The sequence below is a fragment of the Halyomorpha halys genome, unplaced genomic scaffold, assembly GCF_000696795.3.
Source record: "Halyomorpha halys isolate HHAL.00 unplaced genomic scaffold, Hhal_1.1 Scaffold367.1, whole genome shotgun sequence".
In the NCBI taxonomy this organism is placed as follows: domain Eukaryota; kingdom Metazoa; phylum Arthropoda; class Insecta; order Hemiptera; family Pentatomidae; genus Halyomorpha; species Halyomorpha halys.
Window position 1 is genome coordinate 188,034 of NW_027115775.1, and position 18,684 is coordinate 206,717.

Genomic DNA, 18,684 nt, shown 5'->3' on the forward strand with positions numbered 1-18,684 from the left:
ATATATAATATAAAAATATTTAACAAATTCTCATAAAATTTAAATTTTTAAAGATTATTTTATTTCTTTTTTAAATTAATAAATAACAAAATGGTATCCAAAAAAAAAAAACAACTGAAAATACTGAAATTGTCTGCATTTTTCAATAAAAAATATATGAAATTAATAATACCGCATGATACAATTAATAAAAACTTTTAAAGTAGTATAAAGTTTCTAAAATTTGAGTCCACATAGAGCCTTTAGGTCTTTCCTGAGATCTTTCAAAAACGAAAGTTATCTTCCAAATAACAAAATATAAACATATTGTCAATATATTTTGACAGATATCATCCCAACTGCAATACATTCAGCATGATATGTTGTGTAAATTAATACTATTCAAGATTTTTGAAAAAAAAAACTTCATTTAGTAGGTATTTTAACCGCATTTTCCACGCTTAAATGTTTCTAGACAAAGAAAAAAGTTCAAACACCGTCTTTGTTGAAATTATTTTTATCTGACACTTTTTTTTCCCTTATATCTCTTTTACTATTATTAATAGCATAGATATCAGTTTCTATGATATCTATAATGTATACAAGATTTGTACTAGGTGTTTTGAAGTTTATCAGATTAAATGATCACTATTCACTTACTTCTATATGAATTTCATTTAAATTTCACTTCTAATTGTTTATTTGTTGTGAAAATTATATAAGCAATTAACAATATTCCCTTATTGTATTTCGATATATGTATAAGTGAAAGTCAAAATTATAGATGTTACAACATTTTCATTTATCATAATTAACGCATGGTAATGTTTTTCTCACGCGTCTTATCCGTTAAGTATATGCGTTTTTGCTTTTGTGGATTTTCAAGAATTTATATGTCAGATAAAAATTTTATTTCAGTATTTTGCCCATCAACGGTATATTATATATCTAAAATACTACCCTTATTTTCGGGAATTAGTTTATAACATATTTCTTCTTGAGTTAATAATAAATATCTTTTATAGTTTATTATTACCAAGTTTTGATTACCGCTAATAATGAAGGACGAATAATTATTTCAAATAAACAAAATTTAAAGTAATTTATAGGCCACCGTTTTGAAAATTTGGCATTTTGCCCTTTCAAACTGTTTCAATTAGAACTAAACCTATGCAATATTAATGAGGATTTAATTTTACATTTATATAATGAGTTTAATTAAAATCGTTTAAGTATTTACTGTTTATATACCTTACTAATTATAAAATATACCATTCTAGCAATAGGTATAAATAAATGGAATATAGTGTAATAAATACAGTTGTCTCTAAAAAAAGAAGAAAACAGAACGATAAGGATGATTATTAGAAAAACATAAAATGATATGAGAAAAAAATTAGGTACTATTTTCAAACAAAATCACTTATGACATGAAGAAGTATCGGAACTTTGACAGTATCAAATAAATATTTTCCCGCAATATACTTTCGAAGCATTCCACCGATTTACATTCTGATTTTATTTTCCAAAATTTTCCTTGTCGTCATGGAAAGGTTGAAAGTTACTGAAAATGACTGATTTATCCTGTAAAAAAATGAACAGAAATGAACACTATTGCCGCAAAGCTCAGAAAATTATTATATATCATTCAATTTGTTTCTTTCTGAAGAATAATATAAAATATTACTGAATTCTCTAAATTACATTATATTCACAAAAAAAAAAAATTCAAAAATCTAATATCCTGTAAAATAGGTCAGTAATTTTTATTTTTAGGAAAAACAAATCATATTCGTTTTTGACGTCTGAAATTTTTATAAATACCATTTATTAAAAAATTAAAAGTTAGAAATTTTTAAACGTGATTTTTTTTTTTTTTTATCCCAATGTCCATATTTCATATAATCTTTCATAACTTTTATTCTTTTTTAAATTTTATTTCATTTTAACTAAATTCTACATTACTGCTTTGCAACCGTTGGAAAAAATAATGTTATTAATAATAATAATATTCGTTCTTGAATAATGTTATTTAAATTGTGATTAAATTCCCTGCAAAACAAAAAAAAATCATTGATATCGGACTATTATTTATGAAGATACGGCTTATTGGACTTTTATCTACATTTAAAAAAAAATAGAATTCAGGTAGGTTATCTTTAAATTATTTATTTTATTTTTTTTTATTATAACTTGAAAACTGTACAACGCCGAGCATTCTAAAGGATCCTTCGACTGGTACTTAATTGCCTACATAGATCCTTATTGGTCCAATATTAGTAATGAATACGAAACAATTTTATGGAAACCTGTTAGTAAAGTGCATAAAGCCACCTAAAATATAAAAATTATATATTCTCACTTTTATTATATATTTTTATTATGTATTCTTATTTACTGCTATAAACTAAATTGATGTATTTTACAATTAATCTAATGTGTGAATAAAAATAATGTATTTTCAATTTTAACTAAATACATTAATCGATATCAAACTTTCAATTGTGTTCAGTTAATCAAGATACATTCCCAAATCTAGCAATTTAGAGATTTAATTAATGGGGTCTGGTAGTTAAAATGTAAAAGAAGAATATTGAAATTATATAGAAAATTTTAAATTTTGCTTGTTAAAATTTTAAATTTAATGTCAGTTGTGAAGTATTATTTGCTATATGCCACCATAGTAATATATATTTACTTTGATCTAAATATCTTAATTTTATACAGGAACTGATAAACTTAATTTTTTTCTAATGATACTGCGTATATCGAGAAGTAATTAAGATATTTTTATTTAAAATTCCGTTTGTTGTATTAGTTTCTTGTTAAGATACTCAAGCGACCTCGAACGCGCAACCTTTGCGGCAACAATGCTACCAACACGGTTCATTTGACGTTGTTTTCATCGCAATGTGCCGCATTGTGTCCCCTATCGGGTACAGTGCCTAGAAAAATATATGTCCTTGCCGTTGCAGCGAAGAATGGAGGCTGTTACTGGTGCGAAAAGCCTTTTTCGAAAGAGCCAACGATTTCGATATACTTTGGAAACAGTTGCGATATGTTCTCTAACCTGTCAGAGCAGTCGAACTGTGTGAATGACCCCGTTGCACAGTGGGGCCAATCAATGTGATATGGGACAAAAATGAGAATTATTTCTTAAATTGAAAATGTTTATTTAATAATTAATATATACAATGAAAATATTATCAAATGCCATATTTATATCGCTAATAAATTATTCAAAATATCAATTTTATGTAATGTAAATCTGTTATGAAATTAATATTCATAATAATAATAATAATAGAACTGTTTAAAATAATAATGTAAGATGAAAATGTAATACATTTCTCCCCTCTTTTTCCATGTTTATAATATAAAAAACATATTACTATAAAGAAATAAATGTATAAAGCAAACTGTGTAAGAATTCAATATAATGTTTTCGTCGAAAACCGGGTTTTTGATTAATCAATCGCAGATAAAAAAAAATAGAGGTGCATTTAGTTGCAACTAAATGAGCTATCAAAAGATTCTACGGACGTAGGATCACCGAATTCAATGAAATTTGTGATTTAAAGTCAAAAAATATTCGCCACGTTTCCGTGGATTCTTAACAAGAAAAAAATCATTTTACATAATTTTAACCAATTTTTAATATTTTTTAGCCTTTGCTGCCTATGCGTTTAAGGTTATCGACTTGTTTTGTCGCGCAGAATAAGAAAAAAAGTTTACCCGGGCGGTTCAGCAATAATATGTGTACAAAATTGTCATAATTTGGAGCGACTGATATGGCGATTTGATTGAAATTTTTTTTAGGAAGAAACAAAGTTGATATTAGTTTTTGCACCTCAAATGTCTAAGTACAAATTCTCATTAAAAAAAACAAAGTTTTCTTACTTTTTTTATCTCTCAAACATGATTACTTTACTCAAACTAAACAGGTAAAATATTTTTCAGTTTCTATGAAAATTCGAATTTAAGGTCATTAAAGGACTCTAAAACCACATTTTTTTATTTACTTTAGTAGTAGTATTTTTGGTTTTTATGATTTTTTTTTATACATTTAGATCTAATAAATACCATCGGAGTTTAATTTTATAAAAAATTTCAATTACTTCAACACGACTCGACTAATCTATCAAAACTATAATCGGAGGTAATAAAATAATTGAAATGGCACAAACCATACCTTCGTAAACAAATTAGAACAGGGGATATAAAATTAATAGTTTTTATTTCCCTTAAAAAAATATTGCCATAGGTTGGAAGAATATAAATTAGTATTTCTTAGGTTCTAATTCGTAATACCCATCAGGACAGATTTAACAAGAGGAGGCTATAGAAACACCGATTTCAATATTTTTTTTAGTGATAATTACATAACATATTTCATGTAAATGCAATAATTTATTTTTATGATAGTTTCTTTGCTTTCCTCTGTTTCAATTTATATTGTTTTCGATTTGTTTTTTCGTTTAGAAGGAAAAAAATGTGTATTTGGCATAAGGTATTAAAAAAAAATTGGACCGAGGAACTTAGCTAAGTGGTTCAGGTAAAATATTTTTTAATTTCTAAGAAAATTCAAATTTAAGAGTTTTAAAAGCTGCGGAAAGCGAATCTGTTAGCCAATTTTACTCAAAGCGTAATTTTACATTATTCGTACATTTTAAACGATTAGCAATCTTTTTTTCTTATCCTTCATGAAAACAAATCAATTGGTACATAATAACCTTTAAATTCATATAGAGCGAGGTCAGAAAACTTTTCTTCTTAGTATCACATTAGTAAATAAAATTTCATTACAATTGGTGTTTCTTCCTTGTGAGTTCTATTTAGATCTTTTAAGTGAGGACTTCTCATTTACTAATAATTTGCCCATTCCTTCATTACTTAAACGTGGACAGTGAGTAGAGTCCTCATTTTTTTTTATATGATACTTTAACGGTTTAACGAATGACCCATAAGTGGACAAGTTATTGTTCTCGACTCTTTCCTTGCTAAATCGATGTGAAAGTTTGCTTTATCCTTTGACAATTTGATAAAATACCTACTGTTTCATTCAAGTCTATTAAGTATTTTTCTAGTTCAGTTACCAAGTTACAATATTTTTTAGATTAAGCTGTTTGATATATTGGAGAATGGTTCTGGGCCGACTGGCGTAATTTCTAATCCTTTCTTAGATAGTTTCCTTGTAGCCTTATTTCCTTCGAATCTCTCATGCCCCAACACGAAATCAGCCTAAACCTACTGCCGATTTTTAGTTGGTATAGGCTTACATCTAGCTAATCCAAGGAGTCCTTAACGTAATCATAAGTGAATTAGACGCTTTTAATGGCACCTGGCCTCTTTGGGTTAGGCTAGTATTTTTCCTGGAGATCAACTACTTGGTCATTTTAACATTTCCTGTTATTTGTAGTTTTAATCATGTTGTGGTGTTTTATATGTAATAGGGGTCGTTTAAGTTATATAACAAGAAGATCGGCCAGGGCCGTCCGTAGCTGAGGTGGTTAGTCGCTGTCTTACCAATCTGAGATCTGCTGGTGCTGGTTCGAATCCGGCCTGGGGCATTGATTTTTTGGGGCGTCGACTTTTTTCATTGAGTGGCGGCCCCATAAAATGAAAAAAATGACCCCCAACCATCCTTAGGCAGTATAGGACTCCAATGGGTCTTGGCCACAAAAAGAAAAGAAGAGAATCGGTCTCAAATGCTTTGTCTATTATTTTAGAATGACCTCAAGATTTGCTATGATGTTTTAAACATTTGGAAGATTTGGAACAGAAAAGGGAACGAAAAAAAAGGAATGAATTGAAATATTTGTATTTGGCGTATAAACTGAAATTGATTATAAAAGGGAACTGTAGGGAAAAAAAAAAGTTTTTTTTATTATTTATATATGTCCGATTACGGATTGATAAGTATGCTGTGTACATGATGTATTTGGGCAGCATAGGTGAAGAAAGTATTTCTATCTAACTAACTTGAAAATAAAGATAATTGTAAAATAATTTTACGGCAAAAGGCCTGAAATTTGTTTTTTTGGTTCTAACTTATATTCTTCAGCGAGTATGCTACATATGTCCGTCATAGTTCTTGTGTGGACAGAAGCAAATATACTTTGATATTAATTTTAAATATAAAAGGATCTTAATGATCATATATAAAGGATCTTAATGATGACCATGTTTATAATATGGTATTTTTATTAGCTTGTGCGTGCATGAATTAAAACTTCGAGTGTGAATCGTATAACATTAGTGTGTTATAGTAAGTTTTTTTGTTGGCACAGTTTGCAACTGGAGCGCGATGTGTAATAGCTCTTACATTATTTCAGCTGATTGTTGTCCTCTTTTATTCCTCTCAAGTATTTTTTTAGCCATGTCGTGTGCTGTTCTGAACCGTTACATTTCTCCAACAACCTAACAAAAGTAAACAAAGAGTACATTGCTCGGGTATTGATGCAGGCGTGCGGCGAGCTCCATGAACACAGGTGGTATTTAAACAGTATTTTGTCTTCATCATCATCGAATTACGGTGTAACGGTAAGTGGAGAGTCGCCCGTTGTGTAAATCGTTGTAGTTATCTGACAATTATAGTGTAGAGAAGACTAGTGTTCTGGTCTGTAGTTACGGAACGTCTAATTCCTTTCTGTTATATAAAGAGGATCGGTCTCAAATGCCTTCTGTATTATTTATGAATGATCACGAGATTTCCTGTGTTGTTTTGATAATGGAAAATAAAGATTAGTATAAAATAATGTTGATCACAAATATCTGAAAAAGAAACTAAGAACTAGAAGTTTCTTCTAAGAATCTATTTCATTGGACTACTTTGTCTGTTGATGGAGGAGTTATAAATCATGAGTCATTTATAATAATTATTTACATTAGAAAAGATACGAGAATACACCTATATTGAAGGACTGGGTCATTAGAGCAACTATCTTAATTTATAATCTTTTTTTTTAATTTAAATTTTTTTTCTCGAAAAATGTGATATAATTATTGATTAAAAGAAAATTGTATGCTAAAAAAGTTAGGATTCATTTTAAACAATTAGAATAAAGTTTAAAAAATGCTTCGATTTTTTAAAACTTTTAGTATATCAAAAAGATTCTTTAAGATAAAAACGAACACAAAAATTGTAACCCATTTTTTGTGAAAATTACTTTTTCCTATCACTAATGATTTCATTATATCTCTTCTACTATAATATCTATATAGATAATAATTATAAAATTTATTTTTTTCATTATTTTACAATTTTTAAAATCAAAATAAACACAGTAAAGAAGTGATATAAAAATTAAAAACTTTAAGGTTTTGGAAAATCAGTCTACACCATTTAAAAAACTGATTATGGACTGAATTGTTCCCTAGTTCCCAGTTTATAAATTCATCCAAATCTTGAAAGAAATTCTAGTCATGAAAAGAACGTTTTATTTGTTTTATATTTAGTTTTACGTATTATATATGTTACTGCAGGAATTTGTATATTGTGAGGATTTTCCGCACGAAATTATATTTTTGATTTTTTTAGTTTGAACTGAGAAATCATTGCTTAAATATACAAATCAGTAATTGAATAATGCCATGAAATTAACAATTAATATTCAATTTAAGCATTCATACGATTTCAATTATTCTTTTCTCGCCTACTTATTCTAGTTATGTCTGGTAATTGCTGCGATGCGCAGGAAATGGAAACAAACCGAAAATACTGTGTTTTAAAAAATCAGGATTTGGCACTCATGAATTCTCCTAAATCATAAAATTTTGGTGGTTTTAAAAAGGTTATCATTAAATTTTTATGTCCTGTTAATTGAAACGAAAATTCACTTTTTTAAATTAACGATTTTAAGTTTTTTAGTTTCTTGTTTATGTTTGTACAAAGTATTTTACAAGATTATTTTAATTCAAATAACTTTAGAGAAGGTTTTCATGTATATATAAATTTTATTAATTATACAATAAAGTTAATTTTTGCTAGATTGGGGTGTTTTGTTTGCAGTTTTACACATTTTAAGTTTTTATTACACTATTTTCCACATTTTTCAGCAAGTTTTTCTGTTTTTTAGAGTAAATAAAACCGGCCTCTAATCATCATCAATGAAGATATTAACTAATAGAATATGATGAAAACAAAAAAAAAATATATCAAAATTAAAAGGATTATTTTAGTCGGCATTAGTTGGGGGGTGACAGTAGCAGCGTGGTAACGCGCCTGTCTGCTGATTGCGAGTTCGAGTCCGGCCCTACCCGGAATTTTTTCAAGCAGAAAATTATGCAATACTCACTCACAATCTCCCCCCGGGCATCTGTGAGGCACGTCAGCCAATGGGTGGCACTCACAAAAATAGGCTTGGGAGTGACGGACCCATCCTATGAAAACCACATCAAGAAACGCGCGATGTATTGGACCTCCACGGTCTGTCGCACCAATGAATGAAAAAGAAAATAAATAAAAAATTAGTTTAAGCAAACAATAAGAGTTCTAATATATCAAATTTCTAATTTATTATTTCTTTGTTTTGTATATTTCTTTTTATCTTTTATCCTGAACATAAGTTAGCAACAACCTGGAAAAGTAGTCATATTAAGTCGAAATTCAGGAGAAATAGCTGTTGATTTCATAAAATGATTCGAATGTTTTTATTAAACTCTTATCTATTTATGATACTATAATCTTAAGTGGTGTTTCCACCAGTGATAATGACGATAGTCGCGATAGTAAGAGCTCACCCAATATGATAGCATACAATTTTTCATTACCTGTTGTTCAGGATTTTCTTGATAGTTGGTATTCCTATCAACAATTGGAGCATTTTTTTTTTTTTGTAGCTTTTCTTTAATCTTGATTTGGAATTGGCAGTGCCAGTAACGACTCTGTGTGGTCACAATATGTGAGGCAACTCCCCGACAGACCCCCTTTTTCAAAATATTTTTTTCCTATCTTAATATTATTAAATAGTTTGGTAATGTCTCATGAAATTGACCGGAACCGATATGACTCGAGGAAAAAAAAATCCAGCCTTCTACAACGGTTTTATGCTTTGATTTTTTAAATATTTGGGAAGCCTACCTTATGCGTCACTGATTTAAAAATGATAGATAAACGGCAGACTCAAGCATTAGCTGTAACTATCGCGCTATGCCTTTATCAGATTGAACAATAATGACCGGTTGAATAATAAATAATTATCAACTTTCTCGACACACGTGCGCATTATTAATTCATTCATATCCAATTAAAGGTTTTTAACACAACATTTAGGCAGTTAGGGAAATCGCTGTACCACGGAACAGTTGTGCTTGTAGACGCTGAACCTGATTCTTCGACTGGTTGGAAAAACTAGGTTTTCATTGTTACTAATTTCGGTAGTATGTCCATCAGCTACTCCTGTTAATTATCACTGTGCCTCTCCTACACATCATTTAGTGGATAAAAATCAGTTGTTTCCTATATATTACATATAATAATATAATATAAAACAATATTACATAAAAAAATCAACTCTTTCACTTCTCAAATTATTCATTACAGTGGACGTTTCGAGCTGTGTGCCTACCTTCAACCTTTTCATTATTCTACATCACATATTTTTCATATCCATAATTTTATTTATTAATTCGTTTTCCTAAACTACATACCATCTATTGAAAGTTTGATTTTTATAATTTATCATCTTTATCTCGTAATGTCTTTTATATCCCTATAAAATGTTTGGGACTGACACGTTGTATGAAAAATAATTAGTTGGAATTTATTTTTGAATTTTTTTTTTTGGTTTTAAGAGTCAAGTAAAACTGTGTTGGCCAAATCTTTCTTTTTTGTTGGCTATTAAAGTATTTTCTGTAGTCATGATAGTTTTTACACTAAGTGCCTATCTTTACGTAATTAATCTATCATATCTTTTCTTGTTGTTCACTCTAATTTGTACAATGGTGGATTGATTTAAAAAAGGACAATTACTAAATTTCTGAAATATGAAGAAAAGGAATGATATGATGTTTTGGATAATATTTAGGCCCTCCCACCCCCAACCACTGCAAACAATTAAAGAAACTATCAGTGTTAAGCATCCATAATTTTATCTAAAATAAATAAATACTTATATTTAATTATTAAATATATATATAAATACTTATTCATAAAAATTATTGACTAAACCATTTCGAGGATTGCACCATTGCTATAGTGGTACAACCATATTTTGGGGCACCAAAGCATAAAATTTTTTTTTTAAGCATTTAAATAATAAAAATCACAGTGAAGAAAATCCAATGTGATTTGGGTCTATTTGAACATAACAATATTACATTTGAAAACTGATTCATTTCGATGCACAAAAATTAAATTGTGTACGCTGGTACAACTCTCTATGCTTCTGATGTCCGTAAAATACATTTTTATTTAAATATTAAAACTCCTTACTGAAATATGGTTTAATATCTATTGTATATAATAATATAATATTGAACAGATCTCAATAGAGAACTTGGAATGCATAGCATTAAAAATAATACATTGTTGAGAGATTTTTTTTCTTGAAAATTCAATTCTCGATATAGTGTCTAATTTCGATGAATAATGCAATACTAGTTCAGTTAAGGAAATCATTAAAGGCCTATTTTTTAATGGATTCTGACATTTAATTTTCTTAAGCCCAGCAATACTGCCAATATCATCCCTGAGTACGTCGGTAGGGTGGCCACCCATCCACGTACCCATGTATATTTGTAGGTTGTTTGCATCTAAATGATACTGGAGGATATATCATTTTGAGGTATTTTAGCCTCAGGCTTGAGATGTCAGAAGGCGAGGTAGATATTTTGTGGTGACGTCAGAATACGTAGAAATCATTGTTTTTGAGGTCGAAGGTTGTTGATCTTTGTTGGCCACTTGAGTTGGTTGCGCCTCATGATAAGTTTTTGAAGGACTTGTTATTTCGACTAGCACCCTATGATTTTGCAATTTAACTCTGCGTCAAGTGCTTTTAGTCTCTTATATTTATATGCTAATCAAACTTTACAGCTCTGTGTGGCTCTTGTCATTTGGACCATATTTCGTACGTTTACCATGATGCAACTGGCGAAAATCAGATGTGTGCGGGCCCGGTCTTATGGTGACTGTAGGTTTTTGGGTGTCGTGGATTATGGCATGATACTATTTCCGCTTTCCGTCTAGACTGACTTCCTCCTCCCCCCCCCCCAAAAAAATGATGTATTCAAGCTTGTTTGCGTGGAATAGCTTGCAAATGTTAGATGACGCCCTGAAAAAACAACAAACGGTAAAGGGTTTTTGAATTGTTATTCGCATTAATATAAAACGTTGGAAGTAATTACGTTAAAGTAATTAGAGTTGCTGAAATAATCAGAGGAAAATAAACAAGGCATGCCAAAAGAAAAGCGGACTCTCGTGAAACAGGCACACTATTTATATTATCATAGTGAGCTAGATTAAGGTAATGAAGAACGTCAAACTCCATATTTTCAAATCATTCCTATCCTCTCAAATCTACCTAGATTATTCGTAAAATAGGAGAAGATGAAGTACTAAAAAAGTATATGCAAGATAAAGAAGATGTGTCTTGGATTTATTTTGAGTGTAACCAACGTTCTGGACTCGAAAAAGAAAAATCTTATGTGAAATCCAAGTGGTGTTAGACATTAGGAAGAAAGATAAAAAAGAAGATTCGAATTTAACTTATTCTGGAAACAGTAGGATCAACCTTTCTACAATGTTTCATTATATGAGGATAGCATTGAACATGATATTATATGACAACCTAATAGTTAGAGGTGACTTAAGGGGTTATTAATTAAAATAAGTAATTAGGAAAATAATTAATTGTTTAGACAACAACCTAAAGTATAAAAAGGTTGGTGATATCTGCTAACCAAGGCCGTTGTAGCCGAATGTGCTGAGTTGTCACCTTACCAGCCTCAAGTTTGCAGCTGCGCCGGTTCGAATCCCGTCTGGGTGGATTGACTTTTATATTATGGCGGTACCATGGAATGAAAGAACAACCTTCCCACTCTTGTTAGAATAGATTGGTTATAGGATAACCCCGCCGTATGTCAAAATAGTCCGGTAGGGTTTATAGGGCTTTTTACGGCATTTGTCCGATTCATACGAACAGAATAAAGAAAAAAATGATATTCAGCCATTTGTGGGTTTAATTAATTTAAATCTGTAGTCAATATATATAGGTTGCTCTTCGATGGAGCCAAGTTGTTACCTTTTGTGTTAGCCAAGACATGCTGAAGTAATGTTGAGGTGAAGTAGCAAATTCTTTCGCTTTATGATACTACCATGAAGCTCTTACTGACACCTCGGTTATATAACTCCATTTTTCACAGTGTGTAAACACGTATAAACCATGTAAACAATGTGTTTTATTGGGCAAAAAATTGAAATCAAGTTGGATGTTTCTGAATAAATGTATATGTTTTGTTGTTTTAATGGGATTATTATTTTTCTTTTCAGTAAATTTTAACAAACATGACGTTATCTTTCAACAGGCTAATGTGTTGAGAAAAGTCATTCGTATTCATGATTCGCTGCTTTGCTTGAATAGTGTCACATCTGACAAAGAAAAATTTTGATTTGATTTTAAACTAGACGTGTTGCAAAGATAGTACCATAGACTAGGGAAACTTTCTCTAAAGGTATCGTACTACAGACAGTCCCAAAACTAGTAGTATTGTTCCTAAGTAACTCCAATACATACATGGCAGTCTATAGAATACTTCAAACACAAAATAAATAACCACTTTTGAAACAAAGCAACGTATTGTTGATCAGTTCTGTTTTTTTGGATGAGAATAGAGGTTTTTTTAGCATGACAGTGACATTTTTTAGTTTTTTTTAACCTGTTTACTAAGCGTATTGAAATATATAATTTTATAAAGAGCGTCTCCATTTTATAAAGTATGTTTCACAATCTGGAACGCCAAGATATGTTTCATTTGAATCGAATTTCAGCTATTATATCGGTTCTAACAGACCTATGATGAGAATGTAACATCACCATTATTTAGTTTAAATTTAGTTCACCATGCTTGTTTATTAATATCTAAATCATGTCTTTGCTATTTTAGGTCCACCAAGGGTAAGCCCACGTACCTTCTGCAAGATCTTCCCGTTTCATTTTCTCTTTGATCGTAACCTACAGATCCGCCAGGTCGGGGAGAAGATAGCCACCATCCTTCCGAAGGGCAGGGACATAAGGACTTATTTGCTCACGGAGCTCATGGATCCGGTAAGAAAAACATATTTCAAAATTTAAATTGTTAAAAATACTATCACTATTTCATAAAGCAATATATCTAATTGAAAATTACGAAGATTAGTCATATTGTAAAATAGTCAGCATGAAAAAAAAAAATGGACAATAATTCCACTTCATAATTCTATAAGACTTGTTTTGTTTTTTTTATTGATTTTGTATGAAAAGTTATTTTCATTAAACATTATTTTAAAAATTCATAAACAAATCATTTTCACCAAAAATATTTTACAAATAATTATAAACTATGAAAAAGATAAATTAATATTTTTTTTAAGGGAGTGCTACCTGTGGGTAGTTTCTCTACACGCATATAACACTCCATTACAAACTTACATCAAATTTGCTGAATCTATTATTATGAACAGTAGGAAATTTCGATAAAGATATAAAAAAAAGAAAAGAAAACTGATATCCTATGGATCCTGTCATATAGAAGAAATTACAATTACAGTTAATTAAAATACCAAATAAATTACATGGTTATTTAAGTCTCTAGAATGAGTATGACGATGCCTAACACACCTTTCATTTTAAAAAAAAATTACCTCCATATTGGATTAATGCGAGGAGAGGAGAGCATACAGACCAGTACAAAACTGTATTTCTTGTTTCAAGTATTCATGAATTTTTCTTCTGAAAAAACTAAACAAGGAATGAAGTATTTTATGTTAAGGTGAGTGGACAAGATCAGTGCTGAGGAAATATTATTGAAGGATAATGGCACTCCGATAAAACGACTTAAGCACCCATGATCCAGAAAGTGGGAAATAAGTCCTTAGAAGTCCTGGAGCACAACAAATCAGCAGAATATAAACGATCTATTTAAGGAATTAGTGGTCATCCATCTGGTAAAGAAGGCTGAGCTGCATCAACATCAGGACTGAGTGTACTGATGGGACTATAACGGTTTTTATAATTATACTATGAAGGGAAATAAATTACTATACTTTTTAACAATTTTGCTAAAGTTATAGTAAAAATTTAAGAGTCGATATTGATATTCGCCCCTTTCCAACCAATTTACATTCTTCTGAGACATCATTCCGCAATGCCAATATCTTTTTATATACACACATATATGAAAAGAGGCAAACATTTTTTTATTTATTTTTTTTATTTTATTTATTTGTTGATATTTACAATTGTATAAAAAAATGCAACCAGTAAATTTGATCATAATGACATAATGATATGATACAGGATGTAGAGAAACTACCCAGTAGTAGAACTCTAAAAACAGTTTACAATATAAGGTCACGAGGCCATCTTCTTTTCAGGCGCCTCGGAGGATTGCCAGGAATGGAAGAGGAAGCAAGGTTAGAAACGAGTGGGTTTGGGTGGTTGGGGAGTTTATTATGGAAGGAATAATATCGGGTTCGGGCTAGATCTGTTACATAAGGAACATTTAGGTCTTTATGGATGGTTTTATTAGTAACAAAATAAGGAGCATTGAGGATTTTGGATTGTAAAGATTGGATACGAGAGGAATTCGAAGGTTTAGTGGAGCCAGGCAAACCTTAAATTAAATTCTTGTTTTTTAGGTTTTAGGGATATATTTATTATTCTGTTACTGTAGGTGTGAGTCAACCCTGTGGGTTCGGGGGTCCTCCGGGGTCTATTATAAAATGGCTACCGCATGAATACCCTTAACTCAGGAAAAATGTGATGACCGAGCATGATTCTTACCAAATCACCTCCTTACACAACCGTCTTGTACTTCCAAACAAAATACTGCACCCCTGCCCCTTAATGGATTGGAGCGGTACAGATTTATACATATAATCCCCTTGAGTGTAATCTTTTCAAACCATTGCATGCAATTCGACTTTCATCTTTATCGTCTTTTTTGAGGTACAGTGATCATAAGAGACCAGATTTTTGTGCAATTTCATCTTTTGTTCTGTATCTTCAAATTTCAATGAGCCTCAAAAGATATATGAATCATGACAACGAAGTTGTATTGATACTAGTTTTATAGTGCACGGAATTACATGTTTAGAAGTTTTAGCACGATTTTTCACATGTTTAGGTTTTCCTAGACTCAATTCCATTTATGTTAATTTGATTTTCCTAGTTTTAAATATGAAATCATTGTTTTAAGCACAAATTTGCCTGGAATTCATTAAAAATTAAATTAATTATAATGGCACGATAATAACTATTAATATTTATTATTAATAATACGAGCTCAATTATTCTCCTTTTGGCAATTAGTTCTAGTATTGCCCAGTAAGTGCGCGAACTGCGGGCGGTAAAGAAAAACCGGAATATTTCTATAGCAACACGGGATGTTAAAAAAACAAAAAAAAAAAATGGGTAGAAACGAGATGTACATATTGCACTGTGTAACATATTTTAAAAGTTACTATATATCCTATTCACGATCTACAAATTGCACATCTGTTCTTTTGAGCTAAATTATACTATTTTAATTTTTGTTGCATATTTTGTACTTTTTAGCCAACGGCATAAAATTTAGTATATAAGCAAATATCATTATATTTTTATTTCAATATCATATTTATAAAATGAAATAAATTTTATACTGTCTCTATATCTCTTTGGTGTCACTGTTTCTAACATCTAATAACTACATTTAGAGGGTCCTAGAGACACTGAAAGTGAACACATCATGATTTACGATGTTTTCAAACAGGAAATGAAATCGTTATTTGTTCCTGATCTTACAAACAAGTTAACATCGGAGCATCCCAGGTCATCAACACTCTTACAACTGTAAAGTTCCGAGTTAATCGATTGTAAACAAATTAGCAATGGTTTGCTCATCCTGCAGGGGTATTGTGTTTATCGGTTAACAAGCATTACTGGCATAACACGCGATTAACTAAAACATTCATCATTCACCTTTATACTCAACTGTGGAATTGAAATTAGTTTCGATGTAGATTAATTAGTAATTGTAAGTTGGAAAATTAACTAATCGAATAAATTAAAATAAAAAATGCTTATTTTTCTATCGCGATCTGGTGTTACCCAAAATGATTCATTGGGGGTAGGGAAGGGATACTTGAAACAAGTTTTAAGATAATACTACGTAAGAGTACTGTATTATATAACTTGATAACAGACCCAAAATATCTTTAACTGGCCATATAGTATTTGGTGACTTTTATTGTCGGTTAATTTTTAAAAAAAAAGTTGTAAATTTTTTGATTAACAGGAAATACATCTAAATTATTTTATATCTTTTTGCTTTTAAACGTAACGTATTTGTCAACCGCCAATTCCCCCCACTCCTATATCCTGTTTGTTCTTTATACTATATATTTATATTATATGTTTGTACTTTACGTTATTTTACTTGTTTCTTGCCTTTTATTTCCCTTATTTTCCATCTATTTCTTTTTTCTCTATTTTTTATTTATTATTATTTCCATTTTTATTTATTGCCTAATAATTTTTTCTAATTGTTGTTTATTTATACTTTTTTGTGTACCTTAATACCTGTCTTAATTTTTTTTCTTTAATTTACTTTGTTGATTTTTATATATATTTTCATATAATTATATTTAGCCACATCTTAGTTTACTAATATTTCATGTTATAAGTTCTCTTATTTTGTAGCATTATTTGTGTGGTCTGTATCTTCTTTAGCTGTGATGAAGCCCTACATAGTGGGGCATCATCAGAAAACGTTGGCGAAACATTGGCTCATAATAAACAGTTTTATTAGTATTTGAGTTTAATTTTGTATAAAAAACAATGATATTGGTTGATTTTTTATTCTTTCTTGTTTTGGTTAATGTTGTCGGATTCATTACACCATAATATCCCCAGTAGAAATAATTGCTGAATAGTTTACCTTAAGGACAAACATATGCCAGTGTATTAATATTCTCTTGAGGTTCGTTTCTCATGAGGGGTTTGTTTCCCAACTCTTTAATCATTGACATCCATGAACTCTTACTTAACCATGGTTTCGCACGGAGTAGGCGCGTTTTTTTACATATATTTTCTCCCGGTTCTCCGCTGAAATCGCAAGGGCTTTTGTGTAAGGTTTAAGGGGTCCCGATTTGCGTATTATGGTTATCAGGTGTTCGTTGGAGCATTAAGGAGAAGAAATTAAAAGAAAAAAAGTAAAGACCATAGATCAGGAATGCTCAACCTTTTAAAACTTGCGTACATATTTATAGGTTATATGTCAGGTTGTCAATCTAAATTGGGTATTGGATATTGTTAATAATATTTTTAAAACAAAAATACTGTAATAAGTGTAAATACTAAGTACATATTGTACCAAGTATAAAATAAGTGGGATTCATTATCACCAACGCTGTAATTCAATTTTTGTTATGGATAAAAAAGGAGAAAAAAAACAATAGGTATTGATTAATAACCGAATATCATAAAATTCTACCATATAAACATTAACTTGCATATTAAAAAAAAAAAATGAAAATCTGTACCGCTACCACCCATGAGGGTCAGGGGTTCAGTCGGATTTAAGAAATCCGAATTTTTTGAATTTATATAACCGTGTCGGCGAAAACGTCACCAGATAAGCCATTGTTCTATTACCCCATGAGACCACCCATGTTCTGTTATAGTATTATATCGTCAAAATAATAATTTAAATTAACACACTAACACAGTTAGTAGCATCGTGCCTTACCACGGTGCCACTGCACTCCCCACATTAACTTGCCTCTCGTTAACAATAAATCGCTCATACTGAAATGTAATAGATAGAAATATTCTTGTATAGTCTTATTGTCAATAAGCAACTCGCTTTAGCAACCTTCAGTAGATTGACTGAACAATAATGATGATTAATAGGAAAACAGAAAATATAATATTTAAATAATTTACTATTTTGAAATAGTTCCACTTATATTTATAATTAATTATAATATATTGAAAAAGTATACAATCTTTATTGAAAATCCGACAATCTGCAAAGCGTTAAAAAACTCTCACGGTTTACGCTAGTAGAGGTTATATTGTAGATGCCTCCGGGCTCACATGATGTTAAGTGGTGCCCGCGAGCACATTGCTGAGGATTCCTTTCTGGATGGACACGCATTATTATCGCTCTATTTATAATATAGCAACTGTCCAACAGCAAATGTCTACTTGGATAAATACTATTTGTTTACTTATTGATATACTTCCATATTAGGGACATGACGGCCGTGTGGACTGGAGCGTAGGTCCCAGTGCGCTCGGATCGGAACGTTGGGGGTTCGATTCTCATCTAGTGCAGTATATTTTTATTAATGACGCGGTGAGAGCTGCGCATGTATCTCGTATAATGATTTTATTTATTTACTTGTATTTTATTTATTTTTTAATTTTTGGTATGAATATGTTCAATTAGTACTATTATTCATTGCCCAAGTTTGTTGCAGATTGTTCAATAAATAAAGTAATTCTCAATTATTATTATTAT

General features: G+C 30.3%; 1 protein-coding gene across 3 annotated transcripts in view; it reads left to right on the forward strand.

Annotated features, from left to right (window-relative positions):
- Positions 1–18,684, forward strand: part of Gycbeta100B (guanylate cyclase soluble subunit beta-1-like) — a 98,198-nt gene that overhangs the window by 36,916 nt on the left and 42,598 nt on the right. For all 3 annotated transcript variants that reach the window (XR_001343311.2, XM_014422359.2, XM_014422360.2), the window contains exon 7: positions 13,084–13,244. Coding sequence is in view for 2 of the 3 variants with exons in the window: in XM_014422359.2 (XP_014277845.1) it covers positions 13,084–13,244 (161 nt within the window). In the remaining variant the exon portion in view is untranslated. The remainder of the gene's footprint in view (positions 1–13,083; positions 13,245–18,684) is intronic.